A 19,680-nucleotide genomic window follows, 5' to 3' on the forward strand; every position below is an offset into this window, starting at 1 on the left:
CCATTTCTCATTCAACATTTGAAAATATTCTATTCTTTGGAGCTTTAACACAGCACCGAGCTTCTTTAAAGAGAAGAGCAGTTTCTGTCCAACTCTGTATTCAAAAAAAAAAAAAAAAGTGTACTCTGTGAATCTCCTTTTAAATATTTTCCTGGCCATATTCACTCAGATATGTTGTTGCTTGTTATTATAGAAACATATGCTTTAGATTTGTTTGCAGGGAGGACAATAAGTGTTTCTTCTGCAGCTTTGAGAAGAAAATTTACTTTGAACCATTGGGCCTATTATGTGCTCAACAGTAATAAAAGTTCATGCTACTTCAGCTGTGCTGAACTATCTTTTTAAGATAATATGTATGTTCGTGAATTATAAGACATACTGTCTTGTTCTTTGTTAATAATACCACTGAATCAGAAGAAATAACAGTAAACTGTAGTTTTTGGCCAGTGTTGGCCAAAACAATCCTCAACATTGTTCCATTCACTTCGATGGAAAAAAAAAAAAAAGAAAAGAAAAGAAAAAAAAAAGTATATTTTGGCAGAAGTTTATCATTAAGCAAATATCACTATTTGGAACAACCAAGAAAAATAAAAATAAGCTATCAGGACACTATGTCAGGCGCATGATCTTAAACTTTGCTTTCTTCATTTAGCATTTCAGCCCTACAATAGGGCTTATATTAGGCCCATCACTATTATACACTGTATCACACATCAGTCAGGCACTTGTAGCATTGTCTTTTTTAGGTAACTACAATAATAAATACATTTCTATTTCCCTCTTCATTTTCTTAATGTTAGTTAATTGTTTTATATGTGGAGAAAACAAAACAAACAAACAAACAAACAAAAACAGTTTAAATAGGTAGGAGAGCAGTAGATTGGACCAAACCTGGAGAGTGGGAAAATGAACAATGGAGGCATGTTTTCATTAGATTAGAAATATTATTCTTTGGAACTCAAGGTGCAAATTATGCTGTGCCATAATGTTCTTTTCAAACACACAAGATAGAATTTGCATATCTAAATTGGATCAGCTTGAATGGGTCTCCCTGCTGTCTCATCCCCTCAGCTGCAATCTTGCTGAAATGGCCTGCAGGTGGATCCAAATAATAATTTTTAAGCCTATTTGTAGGAGTATCTCTAAAATAAATATATATATTTTTTAGTTTTACATTGATTTGTTGCAGTGAACATCAGCAAAAAGTCTCCTATGCCTCATCCGAGTATAATCTACAGATAATTGGAGGTTTAACTTGACTTTAAGAATAACAATTTTAACTGGCTCAATAAAATCACATTTGTTTCAATGTTAAAATAGCATTATTATTTTTCCTTTTTTTTCTTGGGGGGGGGAAGAGATGAAACATTTTACAACTATGTTTAATTTCTTTATGATAAATTTGAACAGTTTTGCCATTGAGAGGGGGGCACTGGAACAACTTGCAAACAATCCTAGTCCAATTTTTTTGTTGTTGTTGTTTGTTTGTTTGTTTTCTTCTCTTTTCTCTCCCCTCCCCTCCTCTCCTCTTCCTTTCTCTTCCTTTTTAAGATAAGCTTACTATACTGATTCAGTTTTCCCCTTTCCCTTTCCATGATCTCCTTTCTCCTAACTTTGATAACATTACCCGATACTCATCTTTAAGGAAGTGGATTTTTTTTTTCCATTAAAACCATGATGTTCTTAATGGAAGTATAATTTGAGTTCCTTTTGTACATCTGCTTAATTTTATTTTGTGTTCATTTGATAGTTTGACTTTTTTCATTTAATCTTAAACGGTGAAAGAAATACTTTAACCTTGAAGGACAACAATGCTGCAGTTCAAAGATAGTGTTTTGATTCCTGTACAGTACAGCTGAAGAGTTCTAAGGGAGTATTTTTACAATATTCTTGCATAAATATACATCAATATGTGTAATATAGATATAGCGCAATCTTAGACTATAATGCTTTCTTTATGTGACTGTAAAATAGAAGGTATGGATGACCTCAAGTTTATGCCATTTAAGCTATGTTTTTGGAGCTATGTGTGTGTTAAAACAGTCTATTATCTTTTCACGTAAGGAGTATGCTCTAAACAGAGTCCTTATACTCTGTTTAAACAGAGTTTTTAAACCGAGTCTTTATACTCTGTTTAATGACCAAATAGTAGCAGGAATTGTGTCGTCAACGGAGCTTCACCAGACCCTGTCCAGGGTCCTGAGGGTTGTTTGAACTGTGGTCTGCCACATGCACAGTGTGGATTTATTGCAAGATTATATTTATCCTAGTTTGGGATGGGATAGAATTAATTTTCTTCCTAGTGGATGATATGGTGCCCTGTTTCGGATTTAGGATGAGAATAATGCTGATAACAGACTGATGTTTTGCTGTTGAGCAGTGCTTACACTAAATCAAGGACTTTTCAACTGCTCGTACTGCCCAGCCAGTGAAGAGTCTGGGGAAGCTGGAAGGGTACACAATCAGGGCAGCTGACACAAACTGGCCAAAGGGATATTCCATACTATACGGCATTATGCTGAACAATAAAAAAGGGTGGAGTTGGCTGGGGTGAGGGCTGCTGCTACTTGGGGACTGCTGTACATTGGTCAGTTGGTGGTGAGCAATTTCATTGTGCATCACTTGCTTTGTGTATTCTTTTATTATTATTATTATTATTATTTACTATGTTCTCTTCTTCTTCTGTCCTACTAAACTGTCTTTTTCTCAGTCCATGAGTTTTACTTTTTCTTCCTATTCTCTTCCCCATCTCACTGGTGGGGGGGTGAGCAAACAGCTCTGTGGTGCTTAGCTGCCTGCAGGGCAGGGCACAACAATATTCGAAGTGTTGTGGTTTTTTTTCTTCCTTTTTTTTTTTTTTTTTTTCCTTTTTTTGCAATCTGTTGTATGTGGAACGTTAGAATATTACAGAAAAGTGAAAGTTGGTCTGTTGGTAGTTTAACGTTTGAATGGTTGAAACTGAACATTAGCAAAGTCGCGGTAGTTTACCTACTATATTAGCTACCTCCATTAAATCAGGCTGGTGGTTTTGTTCATTCCTCTAGAAGATTTGAAGGCTCTTTTAAGTTCAGGTTTTCTGTATATACGTATACACTTATAAAACATATATATATGCACACAGATATATATTCTGATTTACATTGATGGAGTTTTTGGCTTGTTTTTGCCAACATAATTTGAATTATTCTTCCTAATTAAGCAATGTAGCAATGTTAATATTGCATCCAGAAATATTTTATTTATTTATTTATTATTTATTTTTAAGATCACAATAACTATCTTCTTGTATCTGACTGATATTCAAGGTGGTGTTTTTGACCTAGAGTCCAATGGCTTCATCTGACTGATGTGATGGAGCTCATCGCTTTTCTATTATTAAGAAGATTAGTAATGCTGCTTCTGTAAAAACACCTTAAATGTCTTTGGAAAGGAGGGGAATTGGAGGGGGGGAGGCTAAGGAATAGAAGTTATGTGCTGGTGGTTGTTTGACTTTAAAATTAATTCTCTTGCTTTAGGGTTTTAGGGAATACAGTAACGTCTAAATGCTTGCTTTTATTTTTGCATATGTTATTTTTATAATGAAGAACATAAAATGCCAGCATTTTTGGAAAAAGATTCTAACTGTAATGTGATGATGGGAAGGGGAGTTGTACACCAAACAACATGGTGCTATTGTGCTCAAGTTGTTAGTAGACCAAGCAAGGAGGGATGGACTGTGTCAGGGAAGCTTCTTGCACATGTAAGCAGACACATCTAGAAAGTTAACAGACCTGTCCCAATTAGCACTGCAGTGGTTTGGCGCAGGTGAACTGGGTCAAAGGTAGAATGCAGTATTCATTTACACCTATTTCAGGCTCTGGGCAGCAGTTCAGCATGGCATTAGACCTCTAACCGATATTCCTCCATCATCTGTATTTGTGTGTTGAGGGGCTAGCCAAATTGCTACAGACCACTGATCAAATCAGCTACTGACAGTATCAGGGTATCTACAGCAGTTTCAGGTGTTGTTCTCCTGTTACTTGTTGATCCATGGCCCATACTGATATTTATTACATTCAGGTCTTGTTTGCACTGCCTTTCAGCTATGGCTTATAGTCAGCTCTTGATCAAGGCAAGGTCATTATGCTCCCTTGACACCTCATTTTTTATTCTTTTAACATAACTGCAAATTTCAAGAGGTCACATCATGGATCCTATGTTGTAATTCTGAAAACAGATGCTTCTGATCTTCTTCTAGATATGTTGGAAGTATTTGCCATCAGAGACAACGTGGATTGTTAGTTCATTAGGGAAACTGGGGTACAGAAAAGTTTCTTAAAAATGAAATTACTGCAGGAAAAGAAATACCTTGAAAGTTTAATAATAATCTTTGTCAAAAGCAGTGTTTGTATTTTGCAAAGAAATCACTTGTTCTGCCATAGTGAAGCTAATTATTCTTAACGCATACTAGCTATGCTGAATTGCAAAAGGAACACTAGGCTTTGTAAGTTGCAGGAATTAAAACACCATCAGTTGAGTTAATGAAGAGCATACAATGAATATGATCTCATTTTTGCAATGCAGTTAAAATGAAAAGCACTTAAAGAACTGTTGCAAAAATCATAATTTAAGAAGGAAAAACAAACAATAAAGCAAATGTTTACTATCTATTTTAATTACTTACTGCTTAGAGGTATGCATTAGGGTTATTTATTGTTTGATTTCAAGTTCTTTCATTTAATGGCTTAAGACTACAGTGGCTAATGGTCCATTTTGAAATCAAATGAATACAATCTTTTGTATTCCATTATGCAAAACCAAAGAAAACTATTTGCGGTCATTTCATTATGTTCGCATCTGAAAATCACTACTTGAAATTGCAGGTTAACATAAGGATAGCAATGTGAAAGAGAATATGAAAAAGAAAATTCTTGCACATTTTTAAAAATGGAACTTTATTTGAATTGAGGAAAAATTGAGGCTAGGTTTCTGAATTATATTCTGAAGATGTGAATGCAATAAAAAATGCTATTCCCTTTTCATATTTTAATGAATTTTACACTTTTCTAGCACTTTTCTATCTTGACCAAAACAATAACAACTTTCTTTTTGCATATATGTAATAGAGAAAGAAGTAGATGGATGTACTCCATTCCTCCAGAGATCCAAGATACGTTTTTATACCCGTTGTGAAAACTATGTATTCACCTATACTTAGGACATGAAGTCAGAAGTCTTAACTTTTAACACAGGCTAGGAACCCACAGTGCACTTTACCAGTGTCTTTTAGAAATTAAAATTAAATCTTGGCTAGGAGCTTAGAAGAAGCCCTGCCAAACTGCCTATAACGAAATCTATGGGTAATTTGCATAAGTGATATGGTAGTTTAGATAACTCAATATAGTTAAGTTTTACATTAAAAAATATGATTCACAAGGTTAACAATCAATCAGTATTTCTGGTTGGTTGCCGGTAAACCACTTACTTACAGAGAGAGGGGACATACAGTAGGCATATGCATCTTTAAATGTTTGACATAATGAAGGGAATTCTTTTCTGAGTCCTGTGTAATACTTTGCTACAGCAACCCTGTAACTTTACAGAAGAGTAATTCATTGAACTGTACCTTAAATCAGCCTAAGTGAGGTACAATGTGCCCTGCTTTTCATCAAGTTTCAGTATTTAGCATGTATTCAACAGCATATAATAATTAAACTCTTTCTTTAGACACATGCATGTGCTACAATAAAATAAGGGCAAACTTCTGTGTATGTTATGGGTACAACTATATGTCTGTAAAAGGAAGGAAGAACTGAAATGATCAGGGGTGTTTGAACATGCAATCATCCACCAAGGTCTACAAAGCAGGTAGTTTATAATGTTTTCTCTAATATTTTTTCTGCTTTATGCGTGACATGCGTTTTTTTTTTTGTTGTTGTTTTTTTTTTTTTTGTACTGGAAAACTTGTTACTATCTTTACCTGAAATCAGGTTGTTTTTTTACCTGAACTCTGTGTCATTCAAACATTGCTGTTTGTGGTTCAATAGTGCTTCATTTTCTGAGCATTGCCCACCCTACTTCATGTGTGTAGATTAAGTTTTTGTCTCAGGGAAGTCATGCTCAACTCATCTAGTTGTGTGGTAGCAAGTGAATTCAATTCTGATCAAGAGCCATCTTCTTTTTAAGTTTCTACACTATTTCGATAATAGGACAATCATTGAGAAAACTCCTTGTTCTTTTTATCTCCTCCATCCTGTTTCTTCCTTCAGTGAGCAATATAAGTTGTCATATATTCTGCCTATATTCAAATAAGTTGTCATATATTCTGCAGAGGTTATATAGATGCAACTGTCACTTATTTAGACCAATGTTAGTTTTGAGTCTCGTGGGAGCAACTTGTGGAAGTACTGGAGCTGCCACTAACAGATAATTGGAAATCTTTTTATTTCCTTTTTGGAGATACAAGTATAATACTGATTGTAGAAAACTGGCAATAATGTCTTTTTGTCACCATAGGGAAGAACTATGGTGCCAATTTAATGATTTTTTTTTTCCCGTCCCGAAAGTGTCACATCACCTTAAGCTTGGTTTGACCCTCTGATCCCCCATAGTGAAGCTCTAATTTTAACACTAATGCTGATAATTTAGAGAAAAAATTTCTGTAGCCTGCAGAATGTGCTAAGTGCTTTGTGATCTGTATGCATAAAATCCAAATTATATGTAGTTGTGATGTCACCTATCTCACTTGCATAGATTTGGCTACCTGCTTTATTTTTGCCACTGAAATGCTGCTGCAGTGGACTGTAGGAGAGGAGACTGCTGCAACAGTGGAGGAGGAAGAAGGGTCAGTACTTAGAGGAATAGGGAGATTTTGTTGATACAACTCAGCATTTTGAATCTAGTTATCCATGTTCAAGATAAAATAGTGAAATGGTTTGAAGTAGAATCATGTTTTCATTAATATGGTCTTATAATTCATGAATTTTGTTGCTTCCCTTGTTTAGATTTAGTTTTTATATTGTACTTTGCTACAGAGTTGACTTCAGTGACCTAAAATTTTCAATAGGAAGATTGGTCAGTAGGAATAGGTGTCCTTTCGAATGCCTAGTTAAAGCACAACCATACGATTCAAATGTGACAGACAGAACACCCTTGTAAATATTTTATATAAAGCTAAAGATGGAAGGATTTATTCTCAGATATTTTCTTTTGTATTATAATTACCATGTAAGGTGCTACAAAATATGATGGCTAATTAATAACAATTCTAGCTTAGAGCTTGGTTTGTTAGTAAATCACAGCTGAAACATGGTCATTAATTTAACGACCTCACATCATGTCAAAATGGTGTGAGATGCTTTAACCAGTTTCTTGAAGTTATACTCCTCTTGTTTATTGATCTGTTTATGTCAGCACAAAACACGCAGCTGTACTTTTGGCCAGCTAAGTTGGAACTCTTAAGTTAACAAATCACTGAAAGCTATTTCCAACTATATTGTTTTTATTGGTACTTCTGAACCCATCCATTTCTGGAAGCCATTAAACATACGGGCTGATTTAAAAAAATAAAAATAAATTTAAAAATGCAGCCTTCTTTAATTTTCTTATTAATTTGTATAATTTAACTAATTTGAGAATTGATAACAGAGTGTTTGAGTGATTTATGGCTTGAAAAAGAAGACCAATGTTTCCCTCCTTGAAAATGGAAATTGGCTTGTCAAACGTTTAGATGAAGAATGATCAATCAATAGCATTTTAATAAGGAGAAAAGGCTTAAAATTGACTGAAGGTGGCTTTTGTTTAAAGGTGATTTGGTATGTGCAAATTACTAAGCTGTCCCTGGAGAGGATTTTCAAAAGCAATATTGGGCACTGATTTTCTTTGTTTATTCCATTCTCTGTCTTTCTGTTCCCCTTGCCAGGGATTTCAATACTTACCTCACCATTGTCTTTGAAATCTCCCTGACTGCATTTCAAGTACTGTGTATATTCTACTTATTTGCACTTACAGCTATCAGTTTTAACTGTTACTTTTCTCCAGTGAACATATTGCCTGGATAAGGTTATTTATTTTCAGCACAAGTCCATGTCAGCATAGGGGCTAGCTGGCATTGATCCTATTGACTTTAGAAACTCAAATTCAAAAAGTATATGCACACATTGGAGGAATAGAATTGACTTGGAAAGCCCCATTAAAGTCTTGTCTTTTAGTTTTCTGTGTGAAAACTTAGTGCAATGAGCTTGTTGATAGAAAACTAATTCTATCTATATATACTGGTACACAATTTCAAAACGGGTTCTAATTAAGTGCAGATTTCTTTTCAGAGGTTGTGATGAGAAGTGACTGATCACTCTTAGCAGAAGCACATTTCAAGCTTCTCCCCCAAAGAATCAAAAAAGCTTTTAAGGGAAAAATTTCACAATCTTCCTCAGGCACTTCTTTCTTTCTTTTTTATTAACAAAATAAAGTAATGATTGTCTATCTTCTTCTTTAAAATGACTGGGACCAGGAAGAAAAAAATATATATATATATATATTTTTTGCTTTTTCTGCTTCTTGTTTTTATCCTTTATAAGTTACTATGAAACTACAAATTTGTCAGTCTTAAAAAAATTATAGATGTATTTGAGAGAGAGTAGTGATGCAGACCTCACTACAAACCCTAACTGTAATTGGTATTTTGTTTGTAGATTTTAAGTATGATTAGAATTATTTCGTATGTATGGCCTCTGCAAGAGAAAATTCACGTATGAGGGCTTACTACATCCAATTCTGGATGAATGTAAACACACTCAAAATCTCTTTCAGCAAGCTAGCATATCAATGCAGTTGGTTTTCTAGTGAAAAATTCATATTATGTTATCCTACTAATAGGCAAGCTGCACCAGATGATATTAAAGAGAATTGATGAGAAAGGTTTCAGAGCTTGAATTCTTGATAGAGATGGCAATTCCTGATAGGGAACTTCACAGAGACTTTTACAGCCAGTTTAGTACTTGCAAAGGTTCTGCTTCATGCAGTCCGCAGCTGGAACCCATGTAACCTGTGAAGAAAGGAAAACGTTCATTCACAGTGCTTAGGGCCAAAAGATAGAATTAGTTCATTTACTCTGACTGACCTTCTGCAGTTCTCTAGCTTTATCTTCTAGCAAGCAGTTCTTGGTAATACATCTTTGCGGTATGTTAATATGTTCCTTTTTACAAAGAATAGTTTCTTTACGTGAACATTCCAGGCTGGGGGTATTGATAATTACCTACCAAAGGGATCAGCGAAAAATATAACAGCCAGGTGTTCAGCCAAACTGAGACAGCTACTCAAAAACAGCAGTACATCGCATCTTTTTACAACTGAAGAAAAAAAATGAAAGATTGGCTAGGCAAACTTTGACCCATGGACTAGGTTTCAATTAGATTTAAAAATAAACAGCATCAACAAAAAAGAGAGCAATCTGTCGAAGCATCATTTATTTTTCTTAATAAAAACAGTGCATTTGTAAAGTCTGAGATGTTTGCTGTTTGCTGCTTGTGCATTCATGCAAGTAGAGCCTTTATTCATGTTCTAAAAATAAGGTTTTCTTGTATGAAAGTGTTTTTTTTTTTAATTACAAGTTTGAAAGGAGGATATTTCATAATATCACTCCTTGAAAGTATAAAATCAAGGTCTCTTATGTGCTATGAAAGAATAAGAAATCCATAAAATAGTGTGTTATGACATGGACAAGTGTGACACCTAGAGGCCAGATGTTTACTCTCCCTAAAGAATAATTTTTTTTCAGCTACAAGTTTTGCACAACACACATTTTATTTGGGAGTTAAGGAACGCAGATGCCATATTTTGAGAAAAGAAGTATGTTGCAACATATTTGCATTGCAATATATAGAAATATATACATATATATATTTAGGTTGTTCACATTTAGCATATTTTTGTGGCTTCCCTGACTATGCTCCCTTGCTTTCATATGAAGAAAAATAATAGACCACTACTGAGTGTGTTGATTAATGCTCAAAATTCCACAGGAATTCCACTAAAGAAGAATTCCACTTCCACTAAAAGAACCCTGTACATCTTATTCTGGCTCAGAGTTCTGAAAATCTTTCAAAATTCTTGAAGGTCCCAGCTCAAGAAAATCATTTAAATACACTTCTGTCTGTAGTAAAATATCTGCAAGAAAGTCAGGCTCCTACAAAATGCAGAATTAGAAATTTTGGCCAGGGAATTTATGCAGGGGAATAGAGAGAACACAAGTTCATTTGAGCTGTTGTTTGGAATGTTTAGATGATGCAGCTTGCAAAATAAACAAGCATGAAAGGGAATATGCCACCTCTAAAACTTCCTTTAAAATTCAGGTATGAGACCCATACAGTGCACCGTGTGGGAAGTTAAGATATATGAGTTACGGCTGAAGTCACTTGGTTTGTTCATCCCAGAGCAGGCTGAGGGGAGTCCTCATGGCGGCCTGCAGCTCCCTCACGAGGGGAGCGGAGGGGCAGGCGCTGAGCTCTGCTCTCTGGGGACAGCGACAGGACCCGAGGGAACGGCATGGGACTGGGACAGGGGAGGGTCAGGATGGGTGTTAGGGAAAGGTTCTGCACCCAGAGGGTGGTCGGGCACTGGGACAAACTCCCCAGGGCAGTGGTCACAGCACTGAGCCTGCTGAAGTTCAAGAAGTGTTTGGACACCGCTCTCAGACACATGCTCTGATTTTTGGGTGGTCCTGTGTGGAGCCAGGAGTTGGACTTGATGATCCTTGTGGATCCCTTCCAACTTGGAATATTCTATTATTCTAACTCTAGAGCTCTTTCTAGGGAAATAGTCAACTTAGTTATCTGTGGCAACACTTGTTCTTTTCATACCTAAGTGAAGGGAGAAAGTCTTCTTGGATACAAATTCCAATGAATTCAGTTAAGGAGGAATTTGGATTTCCTACATAAGAAATGAAACACTTTTTGTTCTTTAGAAATTGGGTGATTTTTTCTGGTATGCTAGTATTCACACAGCACAGAAGATTTAGAGGGAGAAAATTGTAGAGTTTTCCATCTGTAAACATCTATAGATCTAGAAGAATGGAGACTGAAGCTTTACTAAGAACTTCTGGCTTACGCAGGGCCTATCAAGTTAAAGGTGGACAAAAGTGGACACACCCCTTATTGAGTGTTGAGCCTAGAAGCCAATGTGCCATATGTATGCCTTGCTCTGTCTATGCTCTTTGACTTTTTCCAGTATGTGTAGAAATACAGTGTCTTCAGAATAGAATGTAAGATGATCGTGAAGCACTTATTCATGGCATTTCACAGAGACAGGTTTATGAAATGCGACTGCCTACTAGCGCAGGAATACACTGCTACTAGGGGGATGATTCTGCTTGGCAGGCAGCTTTTCATACCCCGCGGCTATGAAATTTGTATCTTGTTTTCATTTCTCTTTTCACTAAATAAAAGATATGTTTGTTTTGTCATCCTCTAAGTTTTTATGCTAGGAAACATGAAAAAAATCCAATATTTTATGACTAGCTCTACCTTGCTTTCTTGAAAGTATTCAGGATTAGTCATTTTTCCCTAGAAAACAAAAAAGTGCTAACGTGTCAAGCACTTGTGAGAGCAGTTTACAGACTCAACATAGCTGCAGTGCCTCAGATAAATAAATGTATGTGAATACAGGTCTACTGAGACCCATATGTTGATGCTCCAAGGTACAGCACTGACGATATTATATGTTACTACTGATACAGAGACTAATGTTGATTGCAGTTTATTTTTATGCTTTGTCTAGAGGTTTCTTTTCAGAAGTACTTAAATGTTTATTTTGGGAATGTGTAAACCACAAACAACTGATAATTTATGATCGTTAGGTATGTATTAGAATATGGGTTGTCAGTGTGGGCTGGAAATAGTGGCTGCATTATTAACTGGAAGGGTGGCCCTTCATCTACTGTAGCAAATAGGAAGTATGTAAGAGCATGTTGGGCACACTGGGGTGGAAAAGGATACCAGCAGCTCTCTGGATTATTCATGTTAATAGAAGTTGAAGCTTGCAATCTATATGTTGCCTCTTACGCCTGAAGTCTAACTCCTGCAGATAGGTTAGTGTGTCTCCAGGCATCCACCTTTTTTGGCCTGTGTTTTCACTGATCTTTTCCTGCTCCAATTGAAAGAAGACTGTTTGGGCTCCAGAAGCAATGTAGTCAGAGATGAGTGTTTACCAAAGACAGCTCTTCAGGAATCTCTAGTTCTCCCAATTATGCCTCTGTTCTTTCTCTTTGATGTTTTTCTGAACAGTTTTAAATGCATCATAGCTTGTCACCAAAATGAATGAAAATGAAATTACTTGTCCATAGTGTATTGGTCTTTGTCGGAAAAAAAAAAAACACAAAACAATACAGTAAAACCATTAAAAGTAGTGTGCAAATATGAGTTTTAATCATCTATATTTCACTGATTTTTTTAAAGTATGTGGTCCTCTTATTGCATAAATATAAACCATTTGAGTACTTGTGTATGTGCATTCACCCTCTCATGATACTGCTTTGTTCTGCTGTCAAAAACCACTTTGATTCATTGTGCCAACTGCATGGATGATCTGTTTCCTGATGATGTTTCCGAATGATCTGAGTCATGTACAAAATATTTTCAGAGGCTTTCTTTAGACGTTCATAAAAATTCTAGATAGAATGCATTGCAATCAATAACTCTGAAAAGGTCCCTTTTTCCCTAGTCAACCCATAAATGTAACTTTTCCCATGCTGTGTGACTCCAGTTAAAAAGCCAAGGTTTTTACTCTTAATTTTTCAAAGGAGTATATGTTATATACATCTTATTGTAACTATGCAAGTCAGTAAAGCTATTGCTACAGATTTCCCGATGGTCTTAAGACTTTTTAAGCCCTTAAATTCAGCGTGGATTTTTTTTTAATAACTGAAAATAATTTTTCATCTTGTTTTTTTCATAAATTTGTGAAGATGGGATTATTTTTAAGTATTTGAAGTGTTCTCATATTCTTAATGTAGCATGTAAAACAATGCACATGTGAATAATTTAACCTCAAATTTTCCTGTGGAATTGTTGTACTTCTATAAACTCAGAGAGCATTTTGTTTTAGCAGTCCAGGTCAACAAAGGACAGGATGAAGGGGTTTCCATGCTTCTTAAGGTGAATGCAGTATGATGTAGCAGAAGTAAATAAAATGTATTTCCAGAAGTGCTTTAGCTGAGGTTGCAAGTTCTGCATAAGGATGCTATAAATTTGTTAAGATCATGGCTTTCTATGTATCCCTTATCAACCTATAATCTCCTGATTGTTGCCTGTTTTTCAGCAGCTGAAGAACAGTAATCCACACTTGCTCATCTCTCTTAATCACAGCCTCACAGTGCTAGAGCTCCCTGAGCCTTTAATTCCCTCGTAGAGGCGTAACAGAGTGGAAAGTAAACAAAGACGAATTTGCAACCTTCAACATTGCTAATTTGCTCTGATGTCAGAATATTTAAACAGGCAAGGACTTGGGAATTACTTGATCATGGCTGATTTTAATCTAATGCATGTGAAAAGGCAGAGTCTGGGAAGGTTGTGCAAAATGACAGCCGTCCCAAGAGAGGTTCACTGAAGGTTTCTCCTTTAAACAACAATAGCTCTGTCCTTTTAAAACTCTGGATCCTGTGTTCCTACAGTGTGTTTTTGTAGCTGCTTGCATTTTGAATGGATCATTTTGGATATTGTAGCAGTTTTCTTGAAAATTTCTCATTTGCTTTGCAGTTTATAGATGTTTGAAACCTGATCTTTAGGCTTGTTATTGCATCTGTTCACTGGGCAGTGGGAGAGATAAAGATGCCTATTTTAAAAGCTTTGTCTCTCTCCACGTTTTTGTATCATCACGACAGCCTAATGTATCCTGAATACTTTCATATGTAAAACTCAGTATAAGCTTTAAAAGTGATTGATAACTTGATCTTCAAATTATTCTAAATTACACAGTTGACATTTAGGCATATATATGTGTGTACATACTTGCTGGGTAGGAAAGGATGTTATTTTGCATTATATATTACGCACAGGCTTCCTTTACCACAGAGATAGTGTGTTTACACCTCCATACACAGCAGACAACTGTGTGTTATTACCTGAATCAGATTTGACAAATGCACAAGAAAAGTTGTGGGTTTTTTTTTTCCTTTCATTTCCCTTTGTGAAGACTTAAAAGTCTATTTAATGCATGAGTAATCACTTATTGTTTGTTGTTTACAAAATGGTTAATGCAGCATATATATTGTTATCAGGACAAGTGTCTGATGCTTTCCTAATTAATATATATTGCTCTGGTGAGATCTGTTCTGGTTGTACAACTTGTGTTTCTGAAGCACATCCTGATGATGATTTCTTTTCTTCTTAATGTGTGTCATCTGGGATATTCCAGGGAGAGATGTCTGGGAAGCCAGGCTTTCACAGTCACTCTCTGCCTTGAGATTACAGCACTGGGTTATTTGCGTTTCTCCTCATCCCTGTTCTGTCTCTCGCTCTCTCCAGCTGGTGTAAATGACTGCTGCTGCCTCTCAGCGCGAGATAACCTGCTCAGTCAGCTGGAGCCCCCTGCGGACAGCTGTCTCTCTTTTAGCTGATGGAAAACTGCAACTAACCACTGAATGGAAGAGCGTGGAGCAGCAACCATACTAGCAGCAGCCGCTGCAGCAAGAGCGAGCAAGGACTCTATTGTTCCCTAGTGTTAAACAGTTTTTCCTTTTCAACTGGCATGCACAATAGCAGGAGAGAGCTTTCCAGTCTGCGTCTCCCCATGAAGAAATTCTGAAGAGGGGAATATTATTTGAAGAAGGTTTCACGGTTGTGCTTCAGGCTTTGGATGTGGAAGCAGGCTGCTGGAGGAGGCATGGGGTTGAGCGAGGGGAGCGCTGCTTTCCCCCATGGTCCGAGGGTTTGTGCCGTGCCAGCCCGCTGCGTGGGAGTTCTTGTGGTTCTGCTGGTGGGAGTCTGGGACGCTCGGGCACAGAGTGAATTTCAAACTTCATCTGTGTATTTGTGGAAGACCGGTAAGTAAGGATGCTACACTAACATAGCAGCAGTATGATTATTTTTTGTTGTAAGTAAGCAGTAACCTTTCTGTGTGCTTTGTGTACGCGTAGAAAGAAAGTTAAATCTACATTAGTAATGTTTATTTGCAGGATTCTAGGAAAACAAATTAGGTCACCTTCCAGTATTTCGCCAGCCAAGCAAGTAAGGCAATTAAAAAAAAAAAAGTGACTCTGTCATGCTGTTATTGGGATCTCTCATGTATTTTTGAGTCTTTTGATGTTTTTCATTTTATTTAGTAGCTCTGTGTTGTATGTGAATAGCAAAGGTCAGGACTTTAGTGCTTGCTCACAATGCAAAGGAACATTTGTTACAGTCGGAGTTAGCAATGTTAACAGTGCTCTAAAAACATTGACATTTCACAAAGAAAGATGTAATGCAGCATGTCTAATCTTTATGCTCTGTGCTGACATGTAATATATTCAGTGTGGTAATTGATGGGGAGTTAGGTTTCTTAAATTTAGGTTTGTTGCACAGTATATAGGACACATGAAAGCTAATGATGGATTAGGTGAAATAATCCAACTGATGCCAGATTTCATAACCAAAGAGCCAAAGGCAAATAGGCTATGTGGATTCAGCACCACACTAGATAGATAATTTCCTCTACTTTGGTACTAATGAGTTACGTGTCTGTTTTAAAGATTGCGTAGTCATAACACCGTTCCAATCTTAACTTTGCATTAAAAACCAATGGAGAATTTTCCTGCGTCTGTCAATATATTACATTAATTCAGAATTTTGATAACGAGGACTACATATGTTTTAGTTCTCTAAAGTTCTCTAACATAGTATCACTTCCTACATAAGCTTCCAAAACTCCTCTAGAAAATTTAAAAAATTTCAAGACAGTAAATATTTCACACTGCCTTTGGCAGTTTTTTTTTTTGGCATGTTGCCAGGAACAAACCAATACAAAAAGTAGAGTTTTGTTTAAGACATGCTTTTCCATTAAGGGGTAATATGATAGAAAAAGAGTGTGCAAATTCATTATTTGTATGAAAAGCAACTTTGAGAAGACAGTGTGTTTCCTGGATGGAGGGCCCCAGCCTTCTGAAACAAAAACAGATCAATTCACAATTACAGTGATATCCTGAATTTTTTAAGAGGCTCCATCTATTCAGCAGCTCAAGGAGGAGATTAAAAGGAAATTCATTTAAACAAGAAGACAAGCTTTCCAATAACACTAGAAAGAGAGATCTGAAGAAGGGAAAATCCTTCACAACTTTCACTTCCTGCTGAAAGATGGGTAGACCAATGACACTGATGACCCTTTTCTTCTTTTGAACGACTGACAAATTTGAAACATAGTTTTCAATTCTATGAGAGTTTTGTAAATGTTTGCTACGCGCTTAAAGAGAGATCAAATACATACGTAGGTTTGTAGGAAAATACAGTGATAATAGTAGCATTTTCATAAAGCGTTCTGCATTTAAACTACGTTGCTAGGCAGCAGTAGATTAAACTCTCCAGCGTGTTATTATGTCTCCATTTAATAGATTGAATTTTAAAAGGTTAATAGTAACTTGGTTGAGAATAATAACAACTGTAGTTAACTAATACTTATGAAAATGAACTGCCAATTTGCTATGGAGTAACTTGGTTTACCTTGAACATAGCACATGTGTTCTGAAGTCAAGTCAGTTAAACAAGCAAGAAGGAAACTGGGTTGGCTTTTGTTTCCTCTGCCTTTTCTCCCTTCCTTAAAGAACTTTTGTTTAGAACAGATATAATTATGTTGTGTAATGAAGAGCTAGTTTTTCCTTTAAGCTTTTCTTTCTCTGACCTCTCTCCTCTGTTTCACCCACAATAAGGAATAGGATAAGCATGTTCTCTGCACAATTTTTAATATCACAGCATCAGTGATTTGACAATAACATGATGAAAACCAAGTCAGAGTGGCGCTTTTCAAACAACGAATGGCAAGGTAGAATGAATAAGGGAGTGCTTCAGAAGACTATATTTGGCTTCTAATTAAATCTTTGCAGTCCTTTTATTAGCTGTTCCTTTGTGTTAGGAAAAAATAAAAAGACTTTCTGAATTTTGCAGTGTACTTTTCATTTACTCTTACACTGAGGGAGCCTTTACAGGTAGCTTAGCCTGGTGAATCTAAGTTATCTTTGTGCAGAAATGGTCTAAGTTTAACAAAATGTATTGCCTTTTAGTTCCCTGTGTTTTATAAAACTAGGCTTAGGTTCTGTCTGGTGAGAGAGAAAACAGAGTAGCCTGTAGGAAGTATTTGAACTTTCTTCAGTCACATGACAGGCTTTTGGCTGTAAGGCAGCAATATACTGCTTCATTTGGTTATAACCTTGTTGTTTTGGGGACTGTGTTTCTGTAGGAGAGAACTGGGACTGCCATGCATCTAGAGTGCCTGCTAAGGTATCTTTTCAGCCTGGTCAGGTTGTTCATTACTGTCTCACTCTGCTCTCTCTCCCATTCCCCTCTCCTTTTTGCAAGAAAAAGAGGAAATTTATGTGATGCCCAGATCCTAGACAGTGATCTGGAGTCCTCATATACTAAAGGTCTCAGTATTTTTGTTTTAAGGTTATCACAGGTATTGCACTAGCCCACTGTTTATCTTCAAGTGGTAAATGAAATGTGTTTTGCTTTGATAGCAGCAGATTTATTTTCATAATAAGGGTATTTATTTGGGTATGGCTGATACCAGTACAAGAAAGGCATGGGCATACTGGAAAGAGTACAGTGAGAACCACCAAGATGATCAAGGGACTGGAGCGCCTCTGCTATGAGGAGGCTGAGAGAGCTGGGACTGTTCAGCCCGGAGGAGAGGAGGCTCGGGGGGAATCTTATCAATGTCTATAAATACCTGAAGGGCAGGTGCAAAGAGGACAGAGCCAGGCTCTGTTCAGTGGTCCCCAGTGTGAGGAAGAAGCAAACTGGAACACAGGAGGTTCTGTCTAAACATCAAGAAGCACTTGTTTACTGTGCAGGTAACTAAGCACTGGCACAAAAAGGTTGTGGAGTCTCCCTCCCTGGGGACCTTCAGAAGTGGTCTGGACATAGTCCTGGGCACCCTGCTCTAGGTGTCCCTTCTTGAGCAGGAGGTCAGGATGGAACAGCCAACCTCCAGAGGTCCCTTGCATCCTTAACCATTCTGTGATTTTTTTTTTCCCCTCATTTGTGGGAAGTTCTAGAAAGTGAACTAGAAGAACTGCTCATCAGTGATCTGAATGTGTATCCAGCATGAATCTAAAGTTCAGCTAAAGTATTAGAGGGGATAATAAAACTGAACTGGACAGTAGTGAGCTCATCCAACTGAGACAATATTTTAGCTTTTCTTTCTGTGAAAGAAACATAAGTCAAGGCTAAAATTGTCTCTAGGAAATCAGCATGATTGTGTGTGTGTATGCCTTTTGGCACCTGTTATTAGTGAAGTATGTCCATTTTCTTGAGAAGCATGCTACTTTTTGTTACTAAATTTAGTTTGGCATTAGCTATTGTAAGTGACTTGAGTGTGCCTGATTTTTATTTCTAAAGATTTTTTGAAATAATGTCTTAGCGTATGCTGCTCCTTGACTTCTAAGCAGGTTTACTGCAGTGTGTTATTTTAAGAATGGCCTGGAAAATAATCTACAGGGGTTATGGAATTTGAGTTATGACATTTTCTCTTATGAAATAGCAACTGTGATACCTGGTACAGGGTCATGATACTTGATTTTTGGGATAGGGATGGGATGAGGTCAGGGGCTGTTCTTCTAATTCAAATTTCACATTTGTTTTGAACCTTTGAAAACCTCTCAGGGGTAATGACTCTTCCTATCTATTACTATTCTGTAAAAACCTGAAGAGAGTATACTGTTTAACCCTCTTGGGGTTTAATTACTTTCAATTCAGCATGGACACTGTTGTGAACAACCTGTTTTGGGAAGGGAGGTTGGACTAAATGATTTCCAGAGGTCCCTTCTAACCTCCACCATTGTGCAGTATGGATGCCATCACAAAGTCATTTCTACTTCTCCAGCTGAAAGTGTTTTGAAGTTTTGACTGTCATAAATTTTTGAAGTTTTGATCTCCTATGAGAATGGGTATTTGCTTTCGCACATTTATGCTGGAATTATGGTGTATGAATGGATCTCCAGTGTATTGTATGACATTGAGATGGATATAGTTGATAACAGTTACTAGTCTTTAAACTTTAGATTTCTTGCCAAACATTCACATTCCATACTATGCAGACCCTGTGTGTGCATTTTCTTTGGATACAAATAGACAGCTGGCTTAATTTTCCTCGTCCCTGGGCAAAGCCATCTAGTTTTTTTAACATAAACTAAGGCAAAGTCTCCATCTGTGCAGAATACCTGGCTCTGTATGGCAAAATGAAGAAACAGCTAAATTACCAGAGTTGGGTTGTTTTGTCTGTCTGCTTTATGACTTGAGGTGGAGAATTGCAGTCTTTAACTACTCATCAAAAAGAACTTCTTGTATTGAGAGGCAGTGATTCCTCTGATGTGAGGTGGAGCATTGGAGTTTTGAAGTTGAAATAATTTTTGCCAACCAGGGCATTGAGCTCTACTGTTTATTAATAGTTATGTGAAATGGAGATTATCTCTGTTTCCTGAAAAACATGCTTGGTGTACAAACTGGGGGGGATCTGTATGGGAGA

At 36.7% G+C, this 19,680-nt stretch overlaps 1 protein-coding gene across 1 annotated transcript in view; it reads left to right on the forward strand.

The window, feature by feature from the left end:
• THSD7A (thrombospondin type 1 domain containing 7A) overlaps positions 1-19,680 on the forward strand; it is a 293,994-nt gene that overhangs the window by 74,403 nt on the left and 199,911 nt on the right. The window contains exon 4 of the mRNA XM_083824577.1: positions 14,496-15,013. Within this exon, the coding sequence (XP_083680703.1) occupies positions 14,827-15,013 (187 nt within the window). The 5' untranslated portion in view covers positions 14,496-14,826. The remainder of the gene's footprint in view (positions 1-14,495; positions 15,014-19,680) is intronic.

This window comes from Anser anser (assembly GCF_964211835.1).
Source record: "Anser anser genome assembly, chromosome: 2".
Taxonomy (NCBI): domain Eukaryota; kingdom Metazoa; phylum Chordata; class Aves; order Anseriformes; family Anatidae; genus Anser; species Anser anser.